The sequence below is a fragment of the Motacilla alba genome, chromosome 5 (genome assembly GCF_015832195.1).
Source record: "Motacilla alba alba isolate MOTALB_02 chromosome 5, Motacilla_alba_V1.0_pri, whole genome shotgun sequence".
NCBI classification, from domain to species: Eukaryota; Metazoa; Chordata; class Aves; order Passeriformes; family Motacillidae; genus Motacilla; species Motacilla alba.
Window position 1 is genome coordinate 44,550,169 of NC_052020.1, and position 26,818 is coordinate 44,576,986.

The 26,818-nt window shown below is 40.4% G+C and overlaps 1 protein-coding gene across 2 annotated transcripts in view; it reads right to left on the reverse strand.

The window, feature by feature from the left end:
- The window catches only part of KCNK10 (potassium two pore domain channel subfamily K member 10), a 57,431-nt gene extending 31,143 nt beyond the window's left edge, over window positions 1–26,288 (reverse strand). Inside the window, exons 1-3 of one of the 2 annotated variants that reach the window (XM_038139588.1) lie at window positions 25,858–26,288; window positions 24,942–24,999; window positions 1,727–2,055 (exon numbers count right to left, since the gene is read on the reverse strand). In XM_038139588.1, coding sequence (XP_037995516.1) covers window positions 1,727–2,055; window positions 24,942–24,993 — 381 coding nt within the window. In that variant the 5' untranslated portion in view covers window positions 24,994–24,999; window positions 25,858–26,288. Of the gene's footprint in view, window positions 1–1,726; window positions 2,056–24,941; window positions 25,000–25,350; window positions 25,418–25,857 lie in introns of those variants that run through there. The other variant, XM_038139589.1, reaches the window with a different exon arrangement.
- Window positions 26,289–26,818: the final 530 nt, after the last annotated feature.

Here is a 26,818-nt window from a genome sequence, read left to right on the forward strand (position 1 = left end):
CACTTACATAAGCAACAAGATAGCTGGAAGCCAATGCAGCTGATGAGGAGAGAGGAGCAAAACAGGCTGTTTCTGGTTTCTCCATGAAGAAAGGTTTTTATCTGGCTCATTTTTCATGTTTCTGTAATTTCTCCAGTAAGATCCCAAGTATGAAGAAGAAAAATCTTTTTCAAGGATAAGAGTAATATCCCTCTCAAGTGATGAGACAGTCAAAGATGTACCTACCCTATGTGCTATCAAGGATAGGAATTTGATAGGAAAATAAAATTCTTGTCCTTTTTTTGCCTAGCTCTACTAATTCCTCTTCACAGATCATTCTAATCCAATAATTATTATCTCCCTCTACAATTCTTTTTCCAAGCAGATTCCTATCAAGCATACAAAGAGTGACTTCAATTGCCTTTCATGCTCTGATATTTCTCAATTAGGATTATTAGGACACTTCTCATTAGCAAACAGCTTTTAATAACTAATTATTTAATAACTTTTTAATATACTTCTTAATTCTCTACTTATTCTCACCATGCCTTATACAGTGATTAGGAACCATCGTTCTAAATTCACATTTATTTACTTTTCCACAATAGCATTTTCTAAGGACCAAGGCCAGCAATTTTTTTCTGGTTTAATTCAAATGTAACAACTTTCAAAGCCCATTCCTTAAATATTTCTACCTATCCCACAAAGGACTTTAAGAACCAATCAGCCTAGGGGTGATCTACCTATACTTAGAGTGATTTGATAGTCATGCATGCACTGTGTCTGAGGGTAGACCTACAGCATTGAACAAGGTATATGCACAGAGAACTAAGTCCAAAAGGTTTAGGTCCCTGTTAAAGATGTCAGCTAAGTTCTGGAAGCAGCATAGCTACAGGACAGCTGCAGCCTTGTGAAGCACCTTAGGTTCAGTGTGCCTCCAACACAGCTTCCTTCAAAATTGATTCTAAAACTTTTCATACTACATCAGACTAAAAATTCCAAAGCTTTTAAATGGCAATTATTTTCGATTTTGATTTTTATACTTTATCCTCCTTAATCTATTTAAAAATTACAACAGTAAACCTGTAAGTTCAGAATTCTTGGCTGAATATTTATTTCAAAAATCCCACTTGTCATGTTCTATGTGCCCTCCTGGTTGCTGTGTTTAATTTTGAAGAAAGAATTAAGAACTTAAGACCACTTGAAAATTTGTAGAGATGAGGGCATAAGTCTTGCAAATCTGTCACCTGACTCAAAATTTTTTCCAGATATTAGGTTCTGCTTTTCTTTGCACACATCTTTCATAATTGACCAGCGACAGGACTCAAGGAAATTATCTGAATCAGACATGGGAGAGATCTAGGCTGGAAATCAGGAGAAAGCTTTTCACCCAGATGATGGTTGGGCACTGGAACAAGATGCCCAGAGCAGTGGTCACAGCCCCAAGCCTGACAGAGTCCAAGAAGCATTTGAATAATGCACACATGGTGTGACTCAGGGTCTCCTGCATAGGGTCAGGAGTTGGACTCCATGATCCTGAAGCTTATTCTATGATTCTGTGGTTCTATATTTACAATATTTTGGACACACAGTTTCTGCTTCTCAGACCTTAAAATGACGGCTCTTCACACTGCCCATTCCAAGGCCTCTGTGAGAAATTTTGCTACCCACCAACTCAGCTGGTCAATAAACCACTGAGCTGTTTCTCCTAACTTCCAAGAAGTACCAACTTCTTCACATGGCCTACCTGAATGAGTGTCTCCAGCTCTAGCTCGGTGACACAAACGTGCTCCCGAAGAAAGTCAGCCTTCTCTGACGCGATGGTGTTCTTCTGCCTGTTTTCAAAGGGCTGCTCCAGGGCACGGAACACGAGTCCTCCCGCCACCAGGTAAACTACCACCACGATAAAGATGGCCACCACTGCTCTCCAATCCATGACTTTCTGCCGGCCTTTAGAAGGGTCTTCCATGGCAGCAACAACAGTGGCTCGGGAGGAAACGGCGAATGGTGGAGATGGGTAGTGCCCGATAGTTTTGGGCTCAGGCTCACAAGCTGGCACTGGTGAGGGAACAGCCGCTGAAACACAAAGCAAAAAACCTTATTCAAAATCAAATCTCTTAGGGTATGACATTGATTTACATTAAAAAAATCTTAAATAACATTTTTCAAGACTTTTACATAAATCATGTTCTTCACATAGATATGGTTCTTCTCATCTGGAAAGTTCCATGTCTTCTTTATCCATTCATACTCAATGGACACCTCGAGGGTCCTTTGCCTGTTACCTCTAGAGCTTCACCTATTACCTCTAGAACTGGACCGGTCAGTTATGTGCGCAAAAAGTTCAGAAATATGCAGAAAACCATTTATGCAAAATGAACATGGAAATTCTGACCAGCTAGCATATAAATTACACATGGTGGTGTTTGGTGAAGGACCCTGGCAGTGATTTATGTCCTTAAATCATAATACTAACAGTATTCATAGTGCTAAAAAATTGAACTGCTAACGAACACTGATCACCACCTGCCCTGATATTGGCAGAAACCAAAAATGCTTTGCAAACCACAGTGCTCTTTGGCTCACTAACATAAACTGACCCATACTATTTACCTGGATTCACAAAAACATCACTTGTGAAAATGTCCTTAAAGTCTGGAAGCTTCACAAGGTTTAGTATAAATCATGTGTCAGCCAGAGTATATGAGATGTTTGAGGTCAAAGTTACATGCCAAGCACAGCTGTGGATCTCACACCTTGGGACTGAGACCCTGTATAGCCCAGATGACCTTTACAATACATCAGAGCTAACCAGTCCTGACCTCCAGCTGGACTTAGCAGCCTGACCACTGTGTCAAGCTACCAAGGCATGTAAATCAAAGCTGGGTCACCTCCAAATACTTCAGGTGTTCCGTGTTCCATCATCACACTTCCCAACTCTGTGTTGCTAGTGTTACCAATGGCAAGATGAGGCCAGGTTCCTCAGCATCCACTGATATAATGGTACCACATGTAGGATTTGAAGATGCTGGATTCATTTTAAACCAAATTCCTGAGTAATCTTTTCATGGTGCAGCTGCCGCTGGCCTGTTATTTCTTTGAAACCAGATTAATTCTTTGCATATCAGACCTAAATCAGACTACAGTTAAAATACAGCTACTTTAGCTGCATTCTCTGAACTTATACACAACGTGTCTGTGCTGTTTCACTTAGAAATTAAAGCAGAAAGATTTACAACATCCCATCAGAGTGGCATTGTAACCCCATTCTCTAAAATTTAAACATACAACATGATTATACCTTGATTCTAAAGTGGGCCACAACTCTTCCCCAACAGAAACCATTTTATGATACTGAATAATTTCAGAACTTGGGCATTTACTACAGTCATGTTTTCCTACAAGCCATACAACTCTGAAGCATTGCATGGAGGATAGAGCTTCCAGCCTGCTTGATAATCAATAAACTACAGAAATCTATAGTTGCTTTATACTTACAGTTAATATATCATTTCATATATGATTTAGAGGTTCCAGATACCAAATAGATTAGAAAGGATGCAGGATCAGGGCAAAAGCCTTTGTTGTTGATTCCGTTTTAGTTTGTTTAGCAACACGGCGTGGCACAGCTGTTCAGTTTGACCATCAAAATGTCTTTACGGTTCCCAACACTTATAAACCAGGATGGGGTGATATCAAACTTTAAAGGATATTTTCTCTTACCTAAAGATGTATTTCATGTGACGTTTAAGAACTTTATGTGACAACAGGAAGAAGAGTGACAGTATTAGAAAAAAGTCACACTTTTTGTAAGATGTCAGTTCATTTATTCTCTAAGTCTCATGAAAGTATTGCAATAAATACAGTGAATTCAACAGGAAACAATAGAAAAGTATGCAGAAGAAACATAAAATATTAAGGTTGTATGAAGCAGTCAGAACTTCCCTTTCTCTATAGACAAGTATCCTAAACCTGAGTCACAGCATCTCCTTACTGAACTAAATTTGAGTACTCACAGAAGTGGCTCAGTTGATGTAACTCAGTGTAACATGGCTTCCATAGATTCCACAAAATTCATGTAATTTGAATTAGTTAGAGCCCATAACTGCTGTGTATACTGTAAACCAACACAAAATCTGCAAGCCTGAGGACTGATTTTTCACACTTCAGATTACTGAGCATCAGGATCCGAAGCTCACATGGCAAGAAGAGAGCAGAGTTCATATGACAATGCTACAATTTTTTGAAACAGGCATCCACCTTATCACTACTGGCATAGTCCAGTATAGACTGGGTGAGCCTCTCAGTGGAAAGCAATGCCTACCTTTGATATGACATAAATAAGTCAAGAAGATGGAAGTAAAGAGCTGGTACCATTAAAACAGTGTTTCTAAGTTTTCTTTTCCTGTCTGCTAGTAAAAAAGTTTTTTTTTTATTCAAATAATGTTTCTGGCGAATGTTAGTAACAGCCTTACAGTAAAATCATGACTTGTTTGATTCTGTCTTCTAAGGAAAATGTGTTGTACTAATTTAAGAACAAAATGGGAAGTTCACAGTAGAGAACTTAAAACGTTTTTATAAATATTTTGTCACTTAAACAGCTTAGTGGATTACTGTGCTCAGCTTGCTTATCTCTAAAAAGAAGAGAACTGTCTTAGTTTTTAATTTTCTTCTATTAGTAATAACTATCCAAAGTGAATATAGAACTGTTGATCCTAAAGTATTTTACATTACATAAATAAATTCACAGGAAGACTGTACTAAAACAGCTAGTTAAGCAACTGATGTGTAACAGAAATGGTCTTCTTACAAAGCCAGTGCGCAAGGCACAACTGCAGTCAATACTGCAGAGATTTCAAAGCAGGGTTACATATTGGAAGAACACTGTAGATACTCCATCTCCAAGCTATCCCATGCTTTATGAGACAGTGGGGTTAGTGACTTCAGCACATGGTAAGAAGTCATAAATCCTGATTTCTAATTAGAACACTGTCTCTGTGAACCTGAACTCTCACAAAAATGCTGCCATTTGCCTTTAAATAATAGTGTCATCAACTGCAAAAAGAGAAAGTAGTGCTTACTTTTCTATAAGTTCCCTGGGAGAGTTCATTTCTGAAAATAAGAGCTACATAGAATTCCAGAAGTTTAACAAGTAGTTTTACTAAATTCAAAGGATGATCTACACTGGCAATTCAAAAATATGCAGAGGTGTATGCCTTAAAGCTTAAAAAAATAATGGACTACGTAAATTCTTACATTTGTAGAGATGGTTTAGACCACAGTTTAGGACAAACGTAGAGCAAAAGAGAAGAGGACATGTTTATAATAAATGCAGAACAATCCCTACTTCATTTGTTCATGTTTTTTCAAAACAAGCTGCTATCAGAACAGGCTTTTCCCCAAACAGAGCCTCATCCATGTGTTTGTTAAATCATATCAAAGAAGACTTAATCAGCCTCAGTGAAAGCAATGATAGATATCCATTCACACGCATGCACTATATTAGCTGACAGCCAATCTCATAGGTACAAGAACCCTCAAAGGAACACTCCAGTGTTTCAAAACAGGCCTTATCCCAGTAAAAGGATGCCAGAGAGCAAAGAAAGGAAAATTCCTGATTTTTTTGGATAACCTTCAAAATTAAACAACTGAAGATATTAATGTTACAAGTAAAATTGCAATGTTAGGATCTCTACAGTTGTTCACATCTGAGATCACCACATTACCTGCTGTTGTATTGGTGAACATCTTTGCCAGGGTTCACGTGTGAGCAGCTTAAATACCTCAGATTTCTGCTAATATTGATGGGAATTGAAGAAGCAAAGCTCTCACTCATCATCAAGATGAGTACGGCTTAACTGGTTGAAGTTGTAGGCAATTCCCTCCTGTGGAGAGCAGAGGGCCCAGAGTGCCAGCCAGGCCCAGCCCACGGCAGGGTGTGCTGCCCCTGGGGCCCGGGCACGGCCATCACCAGGGCACCTCCCAGCCTGGCATGGCCCTCACGCTGCTGCCCGTCCCCATCTGCCACAGAACGGGCCGAGGAAACGGCAGCACATAGTCCAAGGGCGATCAAACAGGACTTCAGGGCCTTCAGGTGTTTGCTGAGGGAATCTGGGGTGGGGGTTGTAGTCTCCTCTCTAGTTACAGTTGAAGGCAGCAACATGGGAAGAAATGGACAAACTGAGTCTGCGGCTTCACGGCTGGCGTCATCATCAAAATTTGGGGCATTTTGGCAATGGAATGGTTCTACACAGCCCCAGGCATGCTGGCATCAGATGGGATTCACCCTTCGCAGTGGTGGAAGTGAGTCTTTGCTCAGGAAATAGTGGGGCTCACTGGCAAGGCTTTGAACTAGATGTGAGGGGGGTAGAGGGGCAATATGAGGCTTGTCCCTGGCAAATGTGAGAAGATATAAAAATAGACAGATGGAGGGACAGGGTGCTAGCGAGGGCTCTTTGCAGTGACTCTGAACTGCGCTAGCCATCCTGGACCATACCGGCAGTCTTAGGGAAATGAGCCAGGGAATCCTAACAGGAGCCACAGGAAAACACCAGGGAAATATCTGAAAGGAATAATTCCTCTAGGAAGGCAGCCTGGCAATCCCCAGGAAGAAGAAATTGGACATGGAAGGCAAGAGACTGGTGTACTGAGAGTAGGGAACTGCTGATCAAACTAAAGGTAAAGAGACAAATTCACAGACAGTGGAGACAAGGACACGTAACCTGGTAAGAGTACAGAGATGAAGGGATGGGGTAAGGACGGCTAAGACAAAGCTAAAACTGAACCTCTCAAGGGACACCAATAATAAGAAGGATTTCTACTGGTATGTTAACCAGAAAAGGAAAGTCAAACAAGCCCCCTGATAAACAACATTGACAAACTGGTAACAACAGATGAAGAGAAACTGGGGTACTCAACAACTTTTTTTACCTCAGTCTTCAGTGACAGCCTGTGTTCAACTGACTTTTGACTATGAAAACATCAAAATGTTGCTTTGCCACAGTGACATCTATCCTGGCAACTATCTTACTCAATATGCTAAGAACATAGGAGACACAAAGAAACCTTGCTTTGGAGGAGAGCTTCGTAAATAGTTTAAACCAAATAATTTCTAAAAAAAATAAACATGACCTCCTCTGTGTTAGTGGTGTCACAATTTCTATCATGAAAAATAATGTAAGTCAGGTTTAACAGCGTCTTATTTAGTACTTCATTTTATGCCACATTCCTGTGTTACACAGGCACACTGCAATGTATGTGCATTTTAATGAGAGGATAATAGACACAGCTAATAAAAATGCTGCTTTCACAGGATTCAACACAGAATTCCATAGAGGCCATATGCACTTACAAATTCATAAACTCAGCAACAGGCTTTAAGCTTGAAACATGAGTTGATCAAAAATGAAACCGGACATTTCATCTCCTATTTTAGTGGTGCCATCAAAGGAAGAAAACAAAATACTTTCAGCTCAAGTAAAAAGGTTTGTTGATGCATATCTAAAGGTATGCACCCCAATATTTTTTCCCAAAATCCTCATAATACAACATGTTTCTTTAAAGAAAGGAAATTATGCATTCTTCAGACATGTTCATCGTCAAACATCCAAAATTTTCCATGAAGCCTTTCTTATGAAAGCTTCTTCATGAAGCCTTCTTAAACTAGAAATTTAGTTAGAATTATAATCTCACCATGTAGTCCAGTTTCACTGAGAAAACTCAGGAGCAAATATTCTTCCCTACAGCTTTTATAAGATCCTGCATTGGGTTATTGGCACTGCTACATCCTTCCTGTAGCACTACTTAATAAGCCAGCATTCCATCCTGAACTAATGTAGAAATACAATTTTTTGTCAAGTGTGTGAAGTTGCAGGACACAGCTCTCATGCACCAAAGCTCAGAAATGTCTGTGAGGTGTTAACAAAGTCCACTACAGCTTCCCTGAACTGACCACTAAGAGTAGGTGGATCCACCTTCTTTAGAATGGATCATAAAGGACTGGGGGATGAAGGGACTTCACTGACCATAATTATTTTTAAGTCATTTATTTCAATTAAACTGGACAGGTTTTTTCCCTCCCCCGGTTCTTCTTCTGAAATAGCCACACACTGAATTTAAGATTAAAAGGCTTCCTGACTGAACAATATAGAAAAGCAGGGAAATGAGCAGCCCACCAGGGGATAAAATATTAATCTTTGACTCCAAGGCTCTTGCTCATCTCTAAACAGAAGTTCCTGGGGGATGTGGGCATCAGCATTTGCTTCCAGTCTCAGATCTTTTCCACAGACACCCCAGGTTCTTTCAGATAAGGGCTGCTGGAGTTAGGATAGCAGGGCTGTGCCTGGAAGTCATAGCAAGTATAAGAGGTATGTTAGAGAAATAGTGGAGGCAATCAGTGTATTAAGCTGTCACCTACAGGAACTTCTCAAGAATATGTCACAAATGGAAAATGCATACAGATCCATGAATGAAGGAAATTGGATGGTCTAACAGGAAGCAGGTGAAAGTATTGAAACACTAAAGTTTCCGTCCATGTTACAAAAAAAAAAATTAAACCATCAAAATTTTGCACTTTGAGGATACGGCAAATAATTTCCACTTCCTGATTTGCTTGTTATTCCACTCCCCCTCATCCCCCAGTCATCTCTTTCTGTTGTGGTTTTTAACAGGTTTTGTAGAGAGCATCCATTTAACCAGCACAATGAATTCCGGATTTTTTATAACAGGGTATTCAAAAATCTGATGCTGGTTTAGAAAGTCTGGCTTTTAGAACAAAAATCCCAGTAGACAATGGTCATGTTTGCCTTTGTGTTTGGGCAGCTTCTTTGCATGATATGGGCTAATTAACAGGTGAAATTACAGCTGTGATCAAGTAATGGGAGAAAAATCCTGCCTGCAGGCTACGATTACATATGGGACAGAACATTAGTATCCCTGTGGCAGTTTTTCTGGATTGAGGAATAAGAATAATAAGAATTGCTGTCTGGGGACCACGGGATTCATACAGTCATGGATCAAGAAAACTGTTATCAGTGCTGACATGTTTTACACCAGTTTGGCCCTGGTCCTTCTGCCTGTCCTCAAGGCACACAAATTGAGCAGTGGAAGTCATGGCAAGCTTGCCACACAAGGGGAATTTCACCCTACTGCTTCTACAGCATTTTGCTGAGAACTGCCACTCAAGTGAGAAACATTACTATTACATTTACTGTTCATGAAAGGAAAGCTTGACATACTGTTTGTTAGGAAAACACAGAGTGGCTCTGAGCATAGAGCTTTTCACTGCAGCAACACCCCCCTGGGTTAAATCTAACACTGTTTTCCCTGAAGAGGATTCTCTAATGCAGCATTAGTGCTGCTGACTTCAGCAACATCTCAGCTGTCTGCTGCAAATGCAGTCATCAGCAGCAAGGCATTACATGGAGTATGAGAAACAGGTAAAGGCAGAAAGGGCAATACACATTAAACAAAATAGATTGGATGTGCTGTTAGAAGAAAAGTAGCATTGATTCCTCCCAGTTGCCCCTTTCCCTGAGTGGGGTGGTGAGAAGGGAGGAATAAGTTAGGTTACAAACCTGCATAAGGAATAAAGGCACTGTTTTCTTCCTATTATAGGGCAATGTTAGTGAAATAGAGTAAAAGTTTATAGTAGTAAAAAATACTGAGTTGTCTCTGTTGGTGGGGAGAGAAATGTCAGCACTATGTATCAAAGGGAATTGTATCTGACCATTGTTTTGCCATCCCTGGCAGCAGCTTTAGGAAGTATGTCATACCAAAAGGGTTCTACAATTTCTGTACCATTTGTCATATATTCCCATCTAGTGCTCAAAATAATGATTCTCAGTAAGCTTCCAAAAAAATCTACGTAATTCTGCTGCATCAGTTATAATTGAAACATACACATTAATAGCTCTTGGAATACCCTAGCTACTTAATTAATTTGGAACTCAGTTGTTATGAGAAAAAAAAAAGCACTGTTTTATAATATTTTTCATTCTTTTTCATTAGAAGACTATAGTTTAGGCAAAAATTTAAAAAAAAATTAGGCAGCCTAAATTGGAGCATGGTAGAAATTAAGAAATCAGTAAGGTCTGAGTTAAGGTATCTCTTTATCAAGAGCTTTCCAATGATGAGAGTCTTCACATAGTGGTGGTGCTGGTGGCACTGTAAATCATCAGAACTAAGGAGAACCTAAGCCTCTTGTCTCTTCCCAAAGAGCTTCTTTAGTGTCAGACAAGAACTTAGCTATGCAGTAAGTAATGAGAATGGATTTTACCTTCCACTGAAGGACAGTATCAGTCCCATCTGAAAACAGTTTTTTTCCAAAGAACAGATCTTGAGAGATCTTCTCCAGTTTCCACTGTCCTACTACCAGAACATACTGCTCCCATTTACCTGTGCAGCAAGTGCCTGACAGAAACAAATACCTGGCTTAGGTGGCAAGGCGATGGGAGCAGGGTGGCTACACTGGTGGTCTCTGTAGGAGTCCTGGGGCTGCCCCTTTCTGGACACAGACATTCTCTACTGATTCCAACAGACTCCCAACAGAACATAGCTGAGCCCATCTGGAAAGCATGCTTTAGAAAAGGTAAGTATTGTGCTGACTTTGAAGAATGAGGAAAAATGTGTGAGAAAAGATCCTAAAAACACCAAGGTCAATGAAAGAGAAAGAGGCACTCCAGGAGCTGTAGGAGATATTTTCCTGCTGCCTGTGAGTTTTGGAAGACATCATGATGGATTTGGTATTTCCCTGGAGCTCATGGAGAGGATCACACCAGAGCAGATATTCACACTGCAGTATGTGGAGGATCCCAGCTCAGGGCAGGTTGATTATTTCCTACCTGTGGAGAGACCATTCTGGAGGAGGTTTATCCTAAAGGACTGCAGCCCCATAGTATAGACTCATGCAGGAGTAAGTAAAAAGTATAAGGAGAAAGGTGCAATCTAGAGGAGCTAGACCCACCAAAACCCCCCACTTGCTATCCCCCCTGCACCATGTGAGGTGTGGAGGATGAAGAAGAGTCAGGAATAAAGCAATAAAGTTGCTAGGAAAAAGTAAAGCAGGGGAAGGTATTTTAACCTTTGTCTTTATTTCTTACCACCCAAATCTCTTTTAATTAGCTGTAAATCAAATAAACTTTCCCCAAGTCAAGTCTTATTTGCCTGTGATGGCAATCTCTAACTGGTCTCCCTGGCTTCATCTCTGAGGAGGAGGGGTGAGAGTGGCTGGGTGGGCATGTGGTAGCCAGCCAAGGTCAACCCACCACAGAGAGTTTGCAGAGGTGCAATAAAAATGAGGACACAACTCAGATTGTATTGTTAAGCAAAGCCTTTCCTCTGAGTCCCACCAGTTACTTGCATATGGATTTTGTGAAAAAATCATCAGTCCAAGCACTAAGAATATCAATGTATAGATCAGGATTTAAAGTACAATGATGAACAGGAGTTAGCTACAAAGGGAGCAAACATCCTTCCAACAATAATGCTTTTTTGTCACTCTCTACTGGAGTTGGGTCAATTTGGAAGAAAAACATTCATTTGTCTTGTTGAGTGGATTTGATTTTTTTACTTTTTATCACCTTTCATTCTAGTTTTCCCTTCTCAAACATAATCATTTTATTTCACTCACTTTCTACACACATTTAAGAAAAATGGATGCCAGCAGAATACATTTTCACATAAAGCTAAATGTCAAATTGATTAAATTTTTCATGCTGGCAGGAAGTCCATGCATATGTTACTAATGAAGTACCAATACAACGTGATGCCTCTGACAATCCTAAGTATAAGAAAACCTCAGTCTTCTTGTAGATGTTAAATGGCTTGAAATTGGGTGCTGGGTAAACCTGACAGGTTGGACTACTTATTAATCTAGTAGTAATCAGTTTAAGAAGTATGCAAAAGATTTAAAAGTCTATGCAATTATCATTCCCCTGAGCTATGCCATGTCCCTCTGCTTTGTGAGGCTGTTGTAAAACTCTGCTATTCTATAATTTAGCAATTCTGAACCTGCTGTCCCTAAAGAAATAGAAAATGTATGTATCAGCAAATTTAATTTTAGTCAAGAAAGTGTAGTGAGAGAGGAGGGTCTGAATACCATTTTCATGCTTATTCTATTTCTGAAAGACAGTGTCATTTCTAATTGTGAATGTTTTAAAGCACAGAAGAATGGCAGTTCAAGCATCTCACAGGCACTTTCAAAACAGGGAAAGGGAAAACTCACAGTGGTGGCCTAGGAAAACAAGAAGTCTGAAGGGCTAAAATCTGTGTCCTTAACCATATAAACCCCAGAAAGTCTCACTATGCCAATAGGTTTGTTCCTAAATTAGTTTTTGTATTTGTCCTTATTAATAGTCAACACAGTCATCTTTTCAACATCCCACATCAATTTCCATTGCAGCTGCCAAAGTATTTGCTTAACATAAATGAAAACGCTGTTTAGATTATATGTAAAAAGGTGAAATGTAATCTCAAAAATAAAAATAAGACACTGAGTAACTAAAGAGAGTGATGAATTCTTTCCTAGATCTCTTAAGAACAGCGCAGGAAATAACTGATTTATCTGTACCAAGGAAGTAGAGGAATATATATTAGGAAAAAGTCTAGCTACAAGGAGAGCTAAGCATGGGAACAGCCATCAATATATTGAAATGTCCCTTATTGGAAGTATCTAAGAACAGAGCATAAAATCATCTTCCAGAAATTGTCAGTGTTATTCATGTCCTGCATATCCCTGTGAATCCAAGAAGAAAAGCTACCAGTGAAGAGTAACATAGAAAAACAGACTAATGTTTTTGCACTCAGCATCCAGAATCTGTTTAAAAAAATCCCAACTACTAAAATGTTAAAAGTATATTTAAAAAAAATAATAAAAATCATTCATCTTGACAATCTAGTCTCAACTAGATTATCCTAGGAGGAAAATACTCTTGAAATCCTTCTCCTCCCCTTCAATGTAAGAAGTCAATCACACCTCAAGATTCCTTTTTGTATCAGTTGTGCCAAATCTCATAGCAATTCACAAATAATAGGTAAACCCCTGTGACACTGAAAAGAAACAACACTGTATTTGTGCAGTTTGTCTCATGTAAACACTGCCACAGAGAACTTAGCAAATTAATTAAATTCAAGAGTAATTTCAAAAGCTGATTAAACAAGCTCTTTTTCATATGTGAATCAAGAAGGTACAACGACTTTTCATCAATGTATTAGCAAATTTTCAAGTTCTTTCAGGGGATATGCTCTTTCCCACTGTACATTACAGAATGCCGTTCTGTTACAAAATTAATAGACAGCCATAAACCAGATTCTTTATTTTGTTGATTATAATGGAAAAATATGATAACCATGTGTAAGCTGCTCTAGATGATTATTCACAAGAACTTTCAGATTCTGAACCAGCCTCTCCTCTGTCAGAACTGCAGTCTGAGCGTGCTCAAGAGCTTAAAAGGGACTGCCCGAGTTACCCTCTGCAAACACAGCCTTAGAGCTCCTGCTGCTGAGGCTATGCAAATGTCAGGGAAACAACAGGAAGCCCAAGGCTGGCTTGAGCAGGTATCTGCCAGGACTTATCCACTGACATTAAAAAAAAATCTGCAAAAGCCATGGTCATGGGATGCTGGTATACTTTCCCCTCCCTCCTCCCTCTCCCAGGCACTGCACTATTCTAATGCATACGTGACAGCTCACTGGTCAAAAGAATGGATGTGCTAAGGCAGGACATGAACTCCAGGAATAGCTGAAAGCATCAGGGTTTTTTTCTCATTTGGCTTCAGGACAGCAGTCCTCAGAGGGGTTCTTAGCTAACACTGGCATTTGCAGGAAGATGCACTGCTGCTGACACCATTTGTAGCACTACTTACAGAGCTGCCAAGTCCAGACGAATACTTGATAGAGGTTTGTCTTGTGCTGGAGTGAGATTGTACACTCACTGCTGGAGGGCAGTTTGGATTTTGTTTCCTTTGTTTTTGCCTTCTCTCTCTCCTGACCTCTCTTCTACCCTGCCCTCCTCCAAATCCATCCATCTGCTCTTGTCCCTCACTTCTTTCCAACCGTGCTGGCAGCATGGGAGGTAGCACACCCCTAACTCCATGTTCAGTTCCTCTTCTCAGCAGTACCCTTCCCATAGCCCCAGACACCTGAGTCCATGTGCATGTGTGACAGGACTCATCAATGAACTTCAGGAGAATGAAAAATTGAGCACAAGAGCATTACAGTGAGAAGCAGGAAGTACTGAGGGGAGATTAGAAGTGATTGACAGGGGCAAGTCCCAAATACGGAACCCTCCTGCTTCAAGATTGGTGACTGTGTTTGTTCCAACACACTCATTGGCAGCAGAGCTACTATCAGCTTTATGAGGCTATTTATAGAGAAACTGAATACAGAGAAACCCATGAAAAATTCTCACCTTTCTCTTCCTGAAATAAGACTAAAACCAATAGATCACGCTAAAACCTGTTTCCCTAGAAATAGATTGGTAATTCTTGCTCCTGCTAAAATTGAGAGTTCTAGTTCATGCAGGTCTCTGCTCTGCCAAACAGGAAGCAAGTGCTTTTGGCTCAAGATCTTGAGGTGGAGAGATGACTTTATGAAAAAGAGTTCCTGTCAAAAGAAATGACCATACCGTTGTTTTTCCTCATTAGGTAACATATAGAAAAACTGATTTTTTGTCAGTACGGTACAAGCAGCAAGGGATAAACAGCTTCTCTCTGGCTCTCTGCAGATTTCACCCTTCAGTGAACAACAGACAGATTGAATAGTGATGCTGCTATTTATCCATAATCTTCTTTTTACAGACAATACCAAAATTTTTCATTACATCATGTGCTCCGTATGAAACAAGTTGTTTAGTTTTCCTCAGTAGAAGTGTCCCAGGATTCCAGCAACATTTAGGAAGAGTCTGAATATCCCACCACTGGTTTTCAGTATGGTCCTCTTCAAATACTCACAGGATGATCTAGGGTCAGGGATTTTGCTTGGATCTTCTAAATATTCTATCTCACAGATTCAGAAAAGAAATTCAGCCAACGGTGTCATGGCCAGACCAAATAGTCAAGGAAACCTCAGTCTTGGAATTTAGCATAAGAAAGCCTGTGTACAAAGGGATGGACTTTCTTATTGAAAGAAACTAGTGGTAAAACAATCAAGTGACAGAGACAACAAAGCAAAGATTGGTGCTGGCCTTCCTAGAAGGAAGCTATCTAATCTACATTGAAATATGATTGATGCTGGCTGTCTGCCAGAGGTACAGCCTTACAGCGGAGTGAAGGAATTTATTGATCATCTCAGTCATGAGAAGGGGACTTTAGCAGCACCATTGACTGGACATCAGGCTAGTGGAGTGTCCCCCAGTCTGACTACTGATTAGGATCTATAGAAAAATACTTCAAATTCAAGCAAATCTCATTAGCATTTCAATTAAGTGATAATTTCCCAAATTTTCTGTGCAACAGCAATAAAAGTGGATCTTTCCATGTGGCAATGGTCAGAAATCTTAGTTCACTGAAGCTATACTATTTGCATAACCTGAGGATACAATCTATTTTGTGGTCTTAAGTTCTTATACACATTAATACTCTTAGTTAAAGTGAATGCAAGCTTCCCAATACTTTAAAAACCTATTCTGGAACAGGATGAAGAATACATAAAAACAGGTAGGACAAAATTAATCTGTGCAGAAAATATTTTTCACAAGGAATAAAAAGTTGCTGTTTGAAACACATTTATTCAGCATTGGCATTTTTATATCCTCTTATTCTAAATTCTTTATAATGAACACATTTTTCTTTTACACTTTCATTGTGGAAGTCAGCAGAAGGAACCCTTGTCTCTGCTTGGCTGTAACTTGGATTACATCCCATTAATCTGTCAATACAGATGTGGTCAAATCAATCAGTGCAGCCTAGAGAGAATCTGCTGACCCTAAACCAGACATTAACTGAAAATTTTCCTGGCTCCAATAAGCACATTTGCCTATAGCTCCCTAAACCATAGAAGGTCCTTAGAAACTTAGAATACCCTAGAATTTCACATACCTACTTATATTTAGCTGTTTTGTTCTCCAACTAAGTCACACTCAAATGGTGTAATTCAGTTGCCCACACCACAACAAAGTGAGAGGTTATGGGATAACCTAACTGGCCTTAAGCTGGGCTCCAGAAGGGCAGAAGTCTCCCTTAGGTCTATTATCATATATACCAGGCCTATACAACTATGTCAGCGACCTTAAAGCGCCTTAAATATCAGCAGATGCCTATTTTTAGAAAACTGAATCAACAAAAAAAAAAGTCTGGTAGCAATGAGAAAGTCAGGTTGCAAAGTTACATGTCAATATGTCATTGTAACCCAATAAACAGACTCTATTTCCTGTGAAGACAAATTAGGCTGTAGGATCATGAAGAGGTTACTCTGAAGGCCCCTCTGCCCAGTGCTTTCTTGTCCAATCCAAACTTAGCAATGTTAACATTTAAGTAATCAGTGATAGATCTCTGTTAACCTAGAATAGCATCTTTGAGATGTTCCTGCTGCTTCCTGCATTTCAGCTGGGAGCTTCTGCAGTACCATTTCTTTCATAATTCTTTCATCAATGAGGTCTTTCACACACAGCAGTTAGTGACTGTCTTTTGTTTCTCTAAGATGAAAAGCTGAAATCTGAGAGGTTAAAAGCCCTGGACAAGCTGTTAGTGTGTATTTTCTGTTTTCAAATCACACTAATATTATTATATTGCAGTATCAAGAAATCATTCAAACACTCTTCGACAACAGATCACTGAATCTTCAAAAACTCAGTGGCACAAGTTTAAGGTGCCAAAATCCAAAATCCTCATCCAGTAAAGTCAGTGGTATGTTGTTTTTTCTTCCTAGGGAAGAAAAGATAAGTCAATCCTGCTGAGATATGAACATATGGCTCTAACAAACCTAGGTACTCTAAGCGTGGTGTTTAAGGCACTGTGATTATCCTGTAGGACAGTGAAATTATAATAACTTGCATTGCTTTCTAAGAAGACTTTTTAGGGTGTTGTCTTTTGTCATCCTCTGCCAGCAAAACAGTCTATTGTCTTCAGCAAAAAAAGTATTAAACAGTCCTGCATAATACACAGATTACCAGAAAAAGAACTGAGGCAATTTAAAGCTCTATTAAATGCATCCATTTTGGCGCAAAATAGAGGAACAAAAGGAAGAAACATTAAGCGTGTTTCTCCAATGAAAGACTAGTCAAATAAACAGATCATCATCTGTTTATTTACGATAGATACTTAATTCATGAGCTAAAAATATTTTGTAATATGTCCATGAGATTATTTATAATGTGATTTAGTTTGGGTCACAGAAGAAGAGCTTGACACATGCCTGTGGCACCAATAGAGAACACAAAGATATTTCAGGGATTTTTAAAATATGAACTATGATATATGCTTACTTCTAAAAGTCAGAAATAACAACATGTGCTTGAAAACAGTGAATTCTAGTTGAAGGCAGAAAAACTCATCTTTATGTCCATACATTTATTTTCTTTTCACAGCATTTTCAGACTTACCACAGGTACACTGTGTTTATTCTGCATTTTCTGCACTTCTCTCAGCAGATTTGACCCTGTCACACTTTGTACCCACTCTTTTGTAATCCATATTTCCTGAAGCAACTTATTTTGTCTCTCTTTGTTAGGTCTTTATATCTTTTCAAATACCTTCTAAAATATCAAATAGCAAACTCTCACAAAATGCTAGAGCTAAATATGTCTGGATTTCAAAAAAGAAATTGAACCACACCCAGATTTTGCCACTGTTTACTACTCCTATTCAGTACTCCAGATCCTAAGTGCCGCATGTTTCAAGCCCTTTCATATATGCTGTATCTCACACCTCTTGTCACAACTCCAGTTTCCAGCAGGATGTTCCCTTTCCATTTTAAAAGCAGAAAAATAAAATTAAGTCAGGCTTGTGCATCCTCTTCCACCTTTTTATTCCCCCAGATAGGTTTCAATAACATATTCTATCACCCTACTAACCTTCCTTTCAACTTCCAACACCATGATATCCCCACATTCAAATTTCTACCCTAACCTCAAAATTGCACCAATGTTCTCCTATGCTCATCATATTTTAGGACAACTAGATAACACATATTAACACATATACTTGAGAGATTTTGCCAACAGTAAGATTTGTAATAGCATATGGATTGATTAGCATTTAAAGAAAAAGATGAAATCTGAATTCTTGGTTTCAGCATTCCCCAACCAAGGAAACAGTCCCTAAATTCTGTGACTCATTAACATATAGATAAGTAAGGTAAGAGATACATACTTCAATTTTGAAGTATATATTTGTTTAAATACTCTGAGTTGATATTTGATTGTGAGAAAAGCAGCCCAGAAAGTATGCTTGGAGAATAATAGTCGTCCGTGGACTAAAAAGGATTGGAACTACCACATGGAAGTACAAGGGTGTAGGATATATGCTGTTCTCACCTGTTATTTTATCTCATTGGGGTAACCAGTGAGAAGTGCATGGCACATCATGTATGAAAGCCAGCTGGTTCATCTTAGAGCAGGTTTCCCGTTACATTATAGACAAAAAACAGACATTGGTATAACCAATGTCTCGGGAACTGGGATATAAGCAGCCTATGCTTGACAAAGGCCAGGTCCCAGGATGTTAACTCCTACAGAAAACAAAGACTAGAGATAGTCCTATGAAAAAGTTATTTTAAAAGGTATTATTTAGCCTTTTGTTGAATGTCACTTCTTTTACATAAAACTTCTACAACTTCAGACAACTGTTCAGCATTCATATTCTCTGCTTTGGACTTTGCTATTACACTGAGATTATTATAAAATAAAGGTTAGGCGCTTGCGTCACACTGAGGTCTTTAATAATCTACCTTGAATACTAGTGTGTTGCTTATCCCTTTCTTATATCGACTTCCTCATTTTTCCCTTCCCATTTCTGCACTCCAGCTGCTTACCCTATTTAGAGCACAAAATCTAGGGCCTCTCTTTTCCCAGTAATTCCAGGCACTCCCTTACTTAACTTAGTAGCCTGTGGCAACAACACAGTTCTTTAAAAATGAAAAATTGCATTTTGCTCTCACTGAAGTGAGTGGTAAAAGTCCCAGCTCTGGATTAAATAAAGAGGGTAAGAATTAAACTCTATCGCCATCTATATGCACTCTTCTGTCTGAAGCTGATATAGTCCACACACTAGCTACATAAATCCACATAAATGCCAAAAGCTGAACCAAAGCCTGCCCAATTACAACTGGTATCATATATCTTCATCCCAAGAGCAAACTCCATCACTTCAGGTAGCATCAGTTTTTTCAAGAGTTGCCCAAGGGATTTTTCTGTCCAAAAGCCATTAACGGATTACTCTTGTACATACACAGCAAAAAAGAGCATTGGTATTCTTCACTGAAATCATAATCCTGTCCTAACCTCTCCCACTGATGACAATTCTATTGCTCTTTCTATCTTCGACTTACAGCTTCCTACTGCCTTTGATTTTTTCATTCCCTTTTCCTCACACTACAGATGACATCTTAATGATACCCTACCCTCCATATTTCTTACCTTGACTAGAGCTCAGTCTTCCTTCACTACTCTAAGAAAGCTACTGTCAAGTCTTTTGCTCGGCCACTTTCTTACTACTAATTTTACTTTTCTGAATCCTTCATTTTACCATTACCAGGGCATCCTAAAAACAACAATGACAAAACTAATAGCTGTCTGCCATCTTTCTTTCTCTCCTCCTAATTCAATTGTATCTTTCTATCTTTTACCACACTGGTGTCCACAGTCCTCATCCGTCTTCTCTGCAGGCTCCACATAGTCTTCAGTTAAGAAGATATTTTCATTCTCTTCTATTTGTTTTCCAAACTCTTCAAATTTTCCACCTTAGTGCATTTGGCACTATTGTGCCTACACCTTGCATTTCCAGGAGTGTCCTCCTGTTTGTCCGGTTTATATCCTCCTTCAGATATCTTATTTAAATAAACTCCCTGCAGTGTTCTACAATCCATATTTACTAGGCACAGCAGAGTCCCAGTCTATCAGATGGGTGGGTAAGTAGCCAATATGACTTCGTGGCACAATTAGCACAGGGTCAGTACCCTCTGACCATGGGTCATTGGCAGGGATCACACCTACTTTTTCACACATTACATCTTCCCAAAACAGTCTTCATCTACTGAGCTAGTAACAACCAACTTGCTAGTGCAGAAAGATACTGTCTCACAGTTGCATTCTACTCCTTTTTACATATCTCCTTGAAAACAGAGGACAGAAACAAACACCTTTATTCGACTCATCTGTGCCTTACTAATCAAGTTTACCTTCTGCATTGGTGTCTTCAAACAAAAGAACAGAAGAAGCAGGTACTGCAGCAATTTGTAACACTTCACCAGCAGCATCAATTTAATTTGTACTGAGTATGGATGTTGAAAATTTTTCAAACAGCCATCAAGGGATGGTCCAATCCTGATACCTGCATGAAGGCATCTGAGACTCAGCTCATTGTCCCACACATAGGTATCCAGTGCTGCTTGAGGTGTCTCAGATCTGAGAAATCCCAAGGTCAGTGACAAAGGACCTATGGAAGATTTGAGCTTCTCTGAAGCAGCAGCTGGGGAATATCAAAGGTGTTTAGATACTTCTAATGAGAAACTCTACTGACTGTTCAGTGTCTGTAAAGAAGCATAAATAATACTAGTTTCCTCTTGTTGTAAAGTGCAGAGACAACCTTATTTCTTAATTGATGTGATCTGTGTATGATGACAGGCTGTTTTGCTCCCTCCTAATTGTTTTAGCATTTAATTGCAATGCATAAGCTCTTCTTTCAATAGCAGATTTTAGATTGCTCTAAACAAGTTAATTATATTTCACAACACCCTTGTGCATTAGGGAAGTATTAATATTCCTGTTTTCCAGTCTAGGAAAAAGGGAAGACAAGAAAGGGTAAGTGGCTTCCTGAAGGTTAAACAGCAAGTCAGCAGCAAAATTTGAAGAGGAACTCCAGACTCTCAATCACAGTTTGAATTTCCCACAGACCATTAACTCCCATGTTAAATGTAAGGATGGTAATAAATACATTATTTTAGAGATTAAACTGCAAACAGTGCATTTGTGAAAGGATGCAGGAAGTTAAATGCAGAGTTCCAAAACTTTAGTGTTGAGGTAAACATTGAGCTGGATATCCAAAAAGCTCTGACAATCCACATCACTACAATGACAGCAGAAACTGCAGGCACAAAGGAACAAACAAGACTGAATTCCATTTGCTCCCTGCTACGAGCATCACAAGACAACCTTCCCTTGAAAAAGACATCTCACCCTCACCCTGAAAGATAGTCACACTTGGGGATAATTTCTAAGCATATTTGAAACTGTCGCATCTATTTTTTTTCCTACAAAGAAACACCAATTTTAAGCAGATAATTTTCAGGAAAAAAAATTATATTTCTGTAACATCCAGATGTCTCAGACAGGATGAGGGACACACTCTGGTTTAGGTACTATATAAAAATACATGTGCGAAGACATGAGCTAATTCAAGCACAGAAAACAGGTGGGTGTAACAAACAGCAGGAGGACTGCAAGAAAGAGATATGAAACAAGTATGAGAATTGAAGTCTTCATATGCTGCTAAAAATCCAATCTTATATTCTGGAAAGTATAGATGAGATTTGCAGCAAATGTGAGAAGCGACAATAAGAGATTGACAGATCAAATTATTCCACCAGTAACACAAAATAGCAAGCTTGTTTTTTTTTAAATGTGAGGCCAGGTACTGTGATATCTTTTACTCCTACTCAACATGTCCAGTGCTCCCTAAAACATTCTTCAAGTACCTGCTTGGGGTTTTTTTAGTCATTTCTAACCCTATTCATTCACTGAATATAAATTACATGGGTTTTAATCAATATATATCAAATTCTAGGGCATATTTCACATTGGATTGTTAAGGCCAAGTCCCAATGATTTTTTTGATTTAGTTTGATCTGTTTGTTGAGGGCTTCATATTGTTTGATTGCCCGATGTAGTATGGGAACTTCACTGTCGGAATCCGGACTTAACGCTTCCAGATTCATGAAATATTTGCTTTATCTAGAAAACACACTCAGCATTTCCATGTAACACAGAGATATACTTTATGCCCAAGACACATGAAGATAATACACAACATGATAAAGTCACAGTTCCATCTCCAAGCCCTGCTTGGACCAGTTTAATGGCTAAGAAATCAGTCTCCCATCACCTGTCTGTCAGACCCTTCTTCATGTCAATGATATTCTTTTAAATACCTTCTCTCCACAAAGTCTTTCTACGGTATATTGATCTTTGCTGATGCAAACTGAGATTACCAGTTCTGTGCCAGAAGACAGTCACCAGCAACCCCTAATCTATCTATCTATCTATGTAAATATTTTTAGTTTAGCCAGCATTATGGAGTTGAGCATTAATTCATTTCAATGACTATCATTCTGACCTGGGTTCAAACCAGCAATATCATCAATTCCAAGCCAGCTATATCTCCAAAAAAAGGGTCCCAACCTTTAGAAATGTGTATAGTTTCTAGAAAATATTGCCTGGAGTAATCAGGTCTAAACAGCCTTTGAAATGCCATAGCTCTCACTTATGTCCTTGGGCTGCTAGCTTGCTTGCCAGGAGCATCAGTTGATCTAATCCAAACACTGTTAGCACAAGTCATCACAATTCCTACTAGACAAAAGTATGGAACCTGCATGTTCTCTGACTGACAACCAGTCATAAAATACACTCTGAAATGAGCCTGGTTTTAGAGTGCGAATGCTAACTGGACATGAGCTGTGCTCTAATACTTAGGACCCTTTGCATCCCTTCACTGCCAACTTTCTACACATTGATTGTTGTAACTGAGAAAAGCTCCTAAGCTCTTAATTCCAGAGGCAACACATAGGATGCAAAACATAACATCATTCTTGTACGTGCAGAGAACAGACTATATACGTGATTGTAAATCCAATTCATTTTAGAGTTTTTAGTTATTTCACACAGATCATTACTAACATTTATATCTACATAAATACATTTTTGTTTCAAAAATAACATAACTCTGATCTACTTTGTCTTCTAGACTCATAATTCTTCAGTGGGACTATGTGAGTACAATTTCACTGCACTACTTCCTCTGTTGGTTAAAGGATTGGGACTTTGACAGCTTTCCTTTCCAAATTGCCTTTTTTCCATTACACCAAATTTTATCTATTTTCTGAGTCTCTAGGACAATTAGAAAATATTTTTTTTTCTTCCTTCTCGGCGATACATCAGCATCCTTTCTGTCTACCTAACAAAGTCAGTATACTGAGGGGAAATAACTGGTAGGATTCTGAAGTTTTTAGCAGGCAGAGAGGAAACCTGCTGGGTTTGGGGTCTTTTAACTGCTACAGTACTATGGTGTTATCACATCAGTAAATTGCGGCCAACCACCTGCTGGATCCATATGCTTTAAAGCTGATTGCCAAGCAAAGGAGCTGCACACAGAATGCCATCATACATCCTCCTATGTGCCTTGTCAGAGAAAAGAAGGAGAGAGACTTTTGCATTAAAAGATATTTTGCAATTCATAAAATGGATTTAAATTAAGCTGCGGCAAACACACATTTAGAAAAACACCTGGGTAGACCAAGTTTTCACCACAAAGGACTTGAACCCTAGGATAAGGAATATATTGTTATTTAAATAATCAAATCTCTGTTAGCACTACTACCCATGTGTTCATTAGAAAGATGGGGCGGAGGAGGCTGATGTGTCAATTTCAGCCTTCACCTAATTAATGATGTTCTAAGGCTTAAACTAAACCTGAAATGTGTGTACAGCAGATTGTTCTGCTGTATTCCTTCTATAACATGAGAAACAATTTCTAATGTTTCATTTTGTAAATGTGAGGTCATGGAGGATGACAGGCAAATTGACCACTAAAACCAAACCTGTGGAATAGAGGAATAATCAAAGCCCATGTTATCGCTTCATAATTCCTGCAAGCACTGCTGTACAGCAACTGGCTGCCAGCAGTTCTGCTGCAAACCTGAGCAACAGCTTCAAGTTGTTCTGCTCCGGTACCAATGCACAGAAATATGACACACCAGTGTACAAATTACCAATAGAGTTTTTTCAGTCACTTCTGTAGGATGCAGATGAACCTCCTCCCCATGTCAGGCAAGGAGAGTATTTGACTATGGTTTATTTTTAAATACTACTTGGATCATCTTATTGAAAACCACCGCACTGGCGAAAAATCTCATTCCACCATCACACAAACACATTCCCTAAGACTGAGTCCAAATGTACCTATGCAGTTAATCAAACTATCCACTTGGGCTGATCAGTTGTTAATAGGACACAGTAAAGAGTGTAAAGGTCCCTTTGGGCTCCCTTATTTAATGTGTAATTTCATGCCATCCAGACTAAAGGTCTGTCCACACTAAAAGTGATATTGCTGCAACATTCTTCTCCTGCCAACAAACATGTGCCATTGAGGAGCCCTGAACAAGCACTCACATCTGTGTCCACTCCTGTACCACCCATTTAGCAGAGACAATGATCACTAGAAACAACAAAGGAGCCACTGATAAAACAAACAATGCTGTGAGCCAGAGATCACTGTCATGCCAGCCAAGTTTGCCTTGAAATTACTCAAGAAAAAGGGAGAGGGGGGATGCAAGAGAGATATCAAATATAAAACTGTAAAACTTATACCTAGAAGAGGTTTTAGCCATGCAGCCACCCAACCCCACATCTCAGAAGCATTTTCTAATGCACTGCTACAGGATTGAGCAAGAAAGACTGAGCAGTGCTCATGGGAAGCAGACAAACATCCAACACCTCCTCCCATTTGGAGTCACATAGTCTCCTACAAGTCAATAGACACAAGGAATAATAATAATTGTTATCACAGTAGTAATGATAGTAATAGAGAATCACCAACCTTGAGGATCCCAGTTCACCTGTTTTCTTGGAGTCTCAATTGGAAATTTCATCGCTTCCTTTTTGCAAAGGGAGTAAAAAGAATTAAATGAATTCCCAACCTTCCTGTCTGATGCTGCAGTCAAACAAATTAATTTCAAATTATAGGGAGCCTGCGCTGTTTGACAGAGGGAAACTGGTGGTTGCCAAGGAAAGAAATACACAAATAAATCGAAGAAGGTGGGGAGGGGCGGGCAGGGGAGTGGAGTGGAGGGGTTTGCAGGCACCCCAGCACAGACAGGGGTATAAGGGATGGACTGAGGACAGGAGAGAATCTGGAGGAGCAGGAACGGAGCAGACTGAGGTAGGCAGCGGGTCCAGGGTGCTGCTGGCTCCTGGGGAGGCTCCCGCAGCTGTTTCGCCCCGTCCACCTGCAGATGTCAGGGTGGCGGGGTCCCCGCTGCAGCGCGGCCCCTCTGCTGCGCCCACCCGAGGAGGACCCGGGCTGGAGAGAACGCAGGCTTGCAAGGATCGGGGAGTCGTCCAGCCCCCCACGCCCCCAGAGACACCTCCCACACGTGCACAAGCTCCCTGGCCTCAGCCATCCCCCAAAAATGAGCGCACCTCAGTTCAGCCCCGGGCACTAGAGGGGTAGCAAAAGTCAGCCATGGGGCGTGAGCCGCAGCAGCGCGGCTGGGGCGAGGCAGGGGCGAGGCGGGGACCACCCCGGCTCAATGCAGCAGCAGCCTGGCTCGCCCGGGAGAGCCGGAGCAGGAAGAAGAGAAGGAGGAGGAGGGAGCCACCCTATAGCTTTGGAGGGATTTCACGGAGCCCCTCTCTGCACTGGCATAAAAAGGGGGTGGGGAGAGCCTGCGAGTCCCTTTGTAAGAGGCAGCGGCGGGTGCCTAGGGAGGGGGCAGGCTCCGGCTGGTACTCACGAGGAATCCTTCCCGGGAGGGGAATGCAGCCTTGTTTGGCGGAGTTTGCAGCCGGAGACACGCTCGAATAAGCTACGAGCAGCAGTAGCGGCGGCGGCAGCACATGGCAGGAGTACGGCAGCATCCAGAGGCTCTGCAGCGCAGGGGGAGGGGAAGGGCAGGGGATCGTCCGAGCCCCCACAGGCTCTGGGGACCAGGACAGGGTACCCCGAAAGCCAGAGGACCCCTGCACCCCTTTCTGTCCCCGATCCGCACTGTGGACGGGGACAGACACTTCGCGTCGAGGCAATGCCTGGCACAGCGGGGCTGTAAGATGTGGCCAAGCTGCAGGGAGGGGGCAGGGGGCTGGACGCTCCTCGAAGCTGCCCTAAGCTGTCTGGGGCCTTCGGGGAAACGGAGGACACTTGTGCAATTACCAGGCACTTGCTTCTTTCCAGATCTGCATTCTCCCTCCTCTTCCTCATTCTTCAGGCTTTCCCTCAAACCCCAAACAGGCTAGTAACACCAGAAAGGTCTCCAGTTCCAGTTACAATACATGTCCCAGCTCCCCTCCCTTAGCCAGGAAAACAAAACCCCAGCCCCTTTGGGGGCCTGAAGGAAAACTGTGTGAGGTTAACCCTGTCCTGCCCACTTCTCTTCCACAGTGGAAATCAACTCTTTGTGTGAAGGGGATCATCTACAGGGGATGGTTTAGTGGACAGATCCACAAATTCTCATATGTCATGGTCAGAGACCCATACCAGAATCAGTCCAGAGGTCCATAGGCCTTCCAAATTTTCAGGAAATGTGGCTGGGATCTAAAGCTGGTGCCTGTGATAATTTGTGCTCTGGTTTTTTCCCTGTACTTTTTTCTCAACTGCCCTTTTTCTGTTTTTCTTTTCTATCTGTTGCTCAAGGTTAGCTCTGAGCTAACCTCGTAAGACCAAAAAGGAGAAATCTGCCCTGGTGAAGAAAAAAAAAA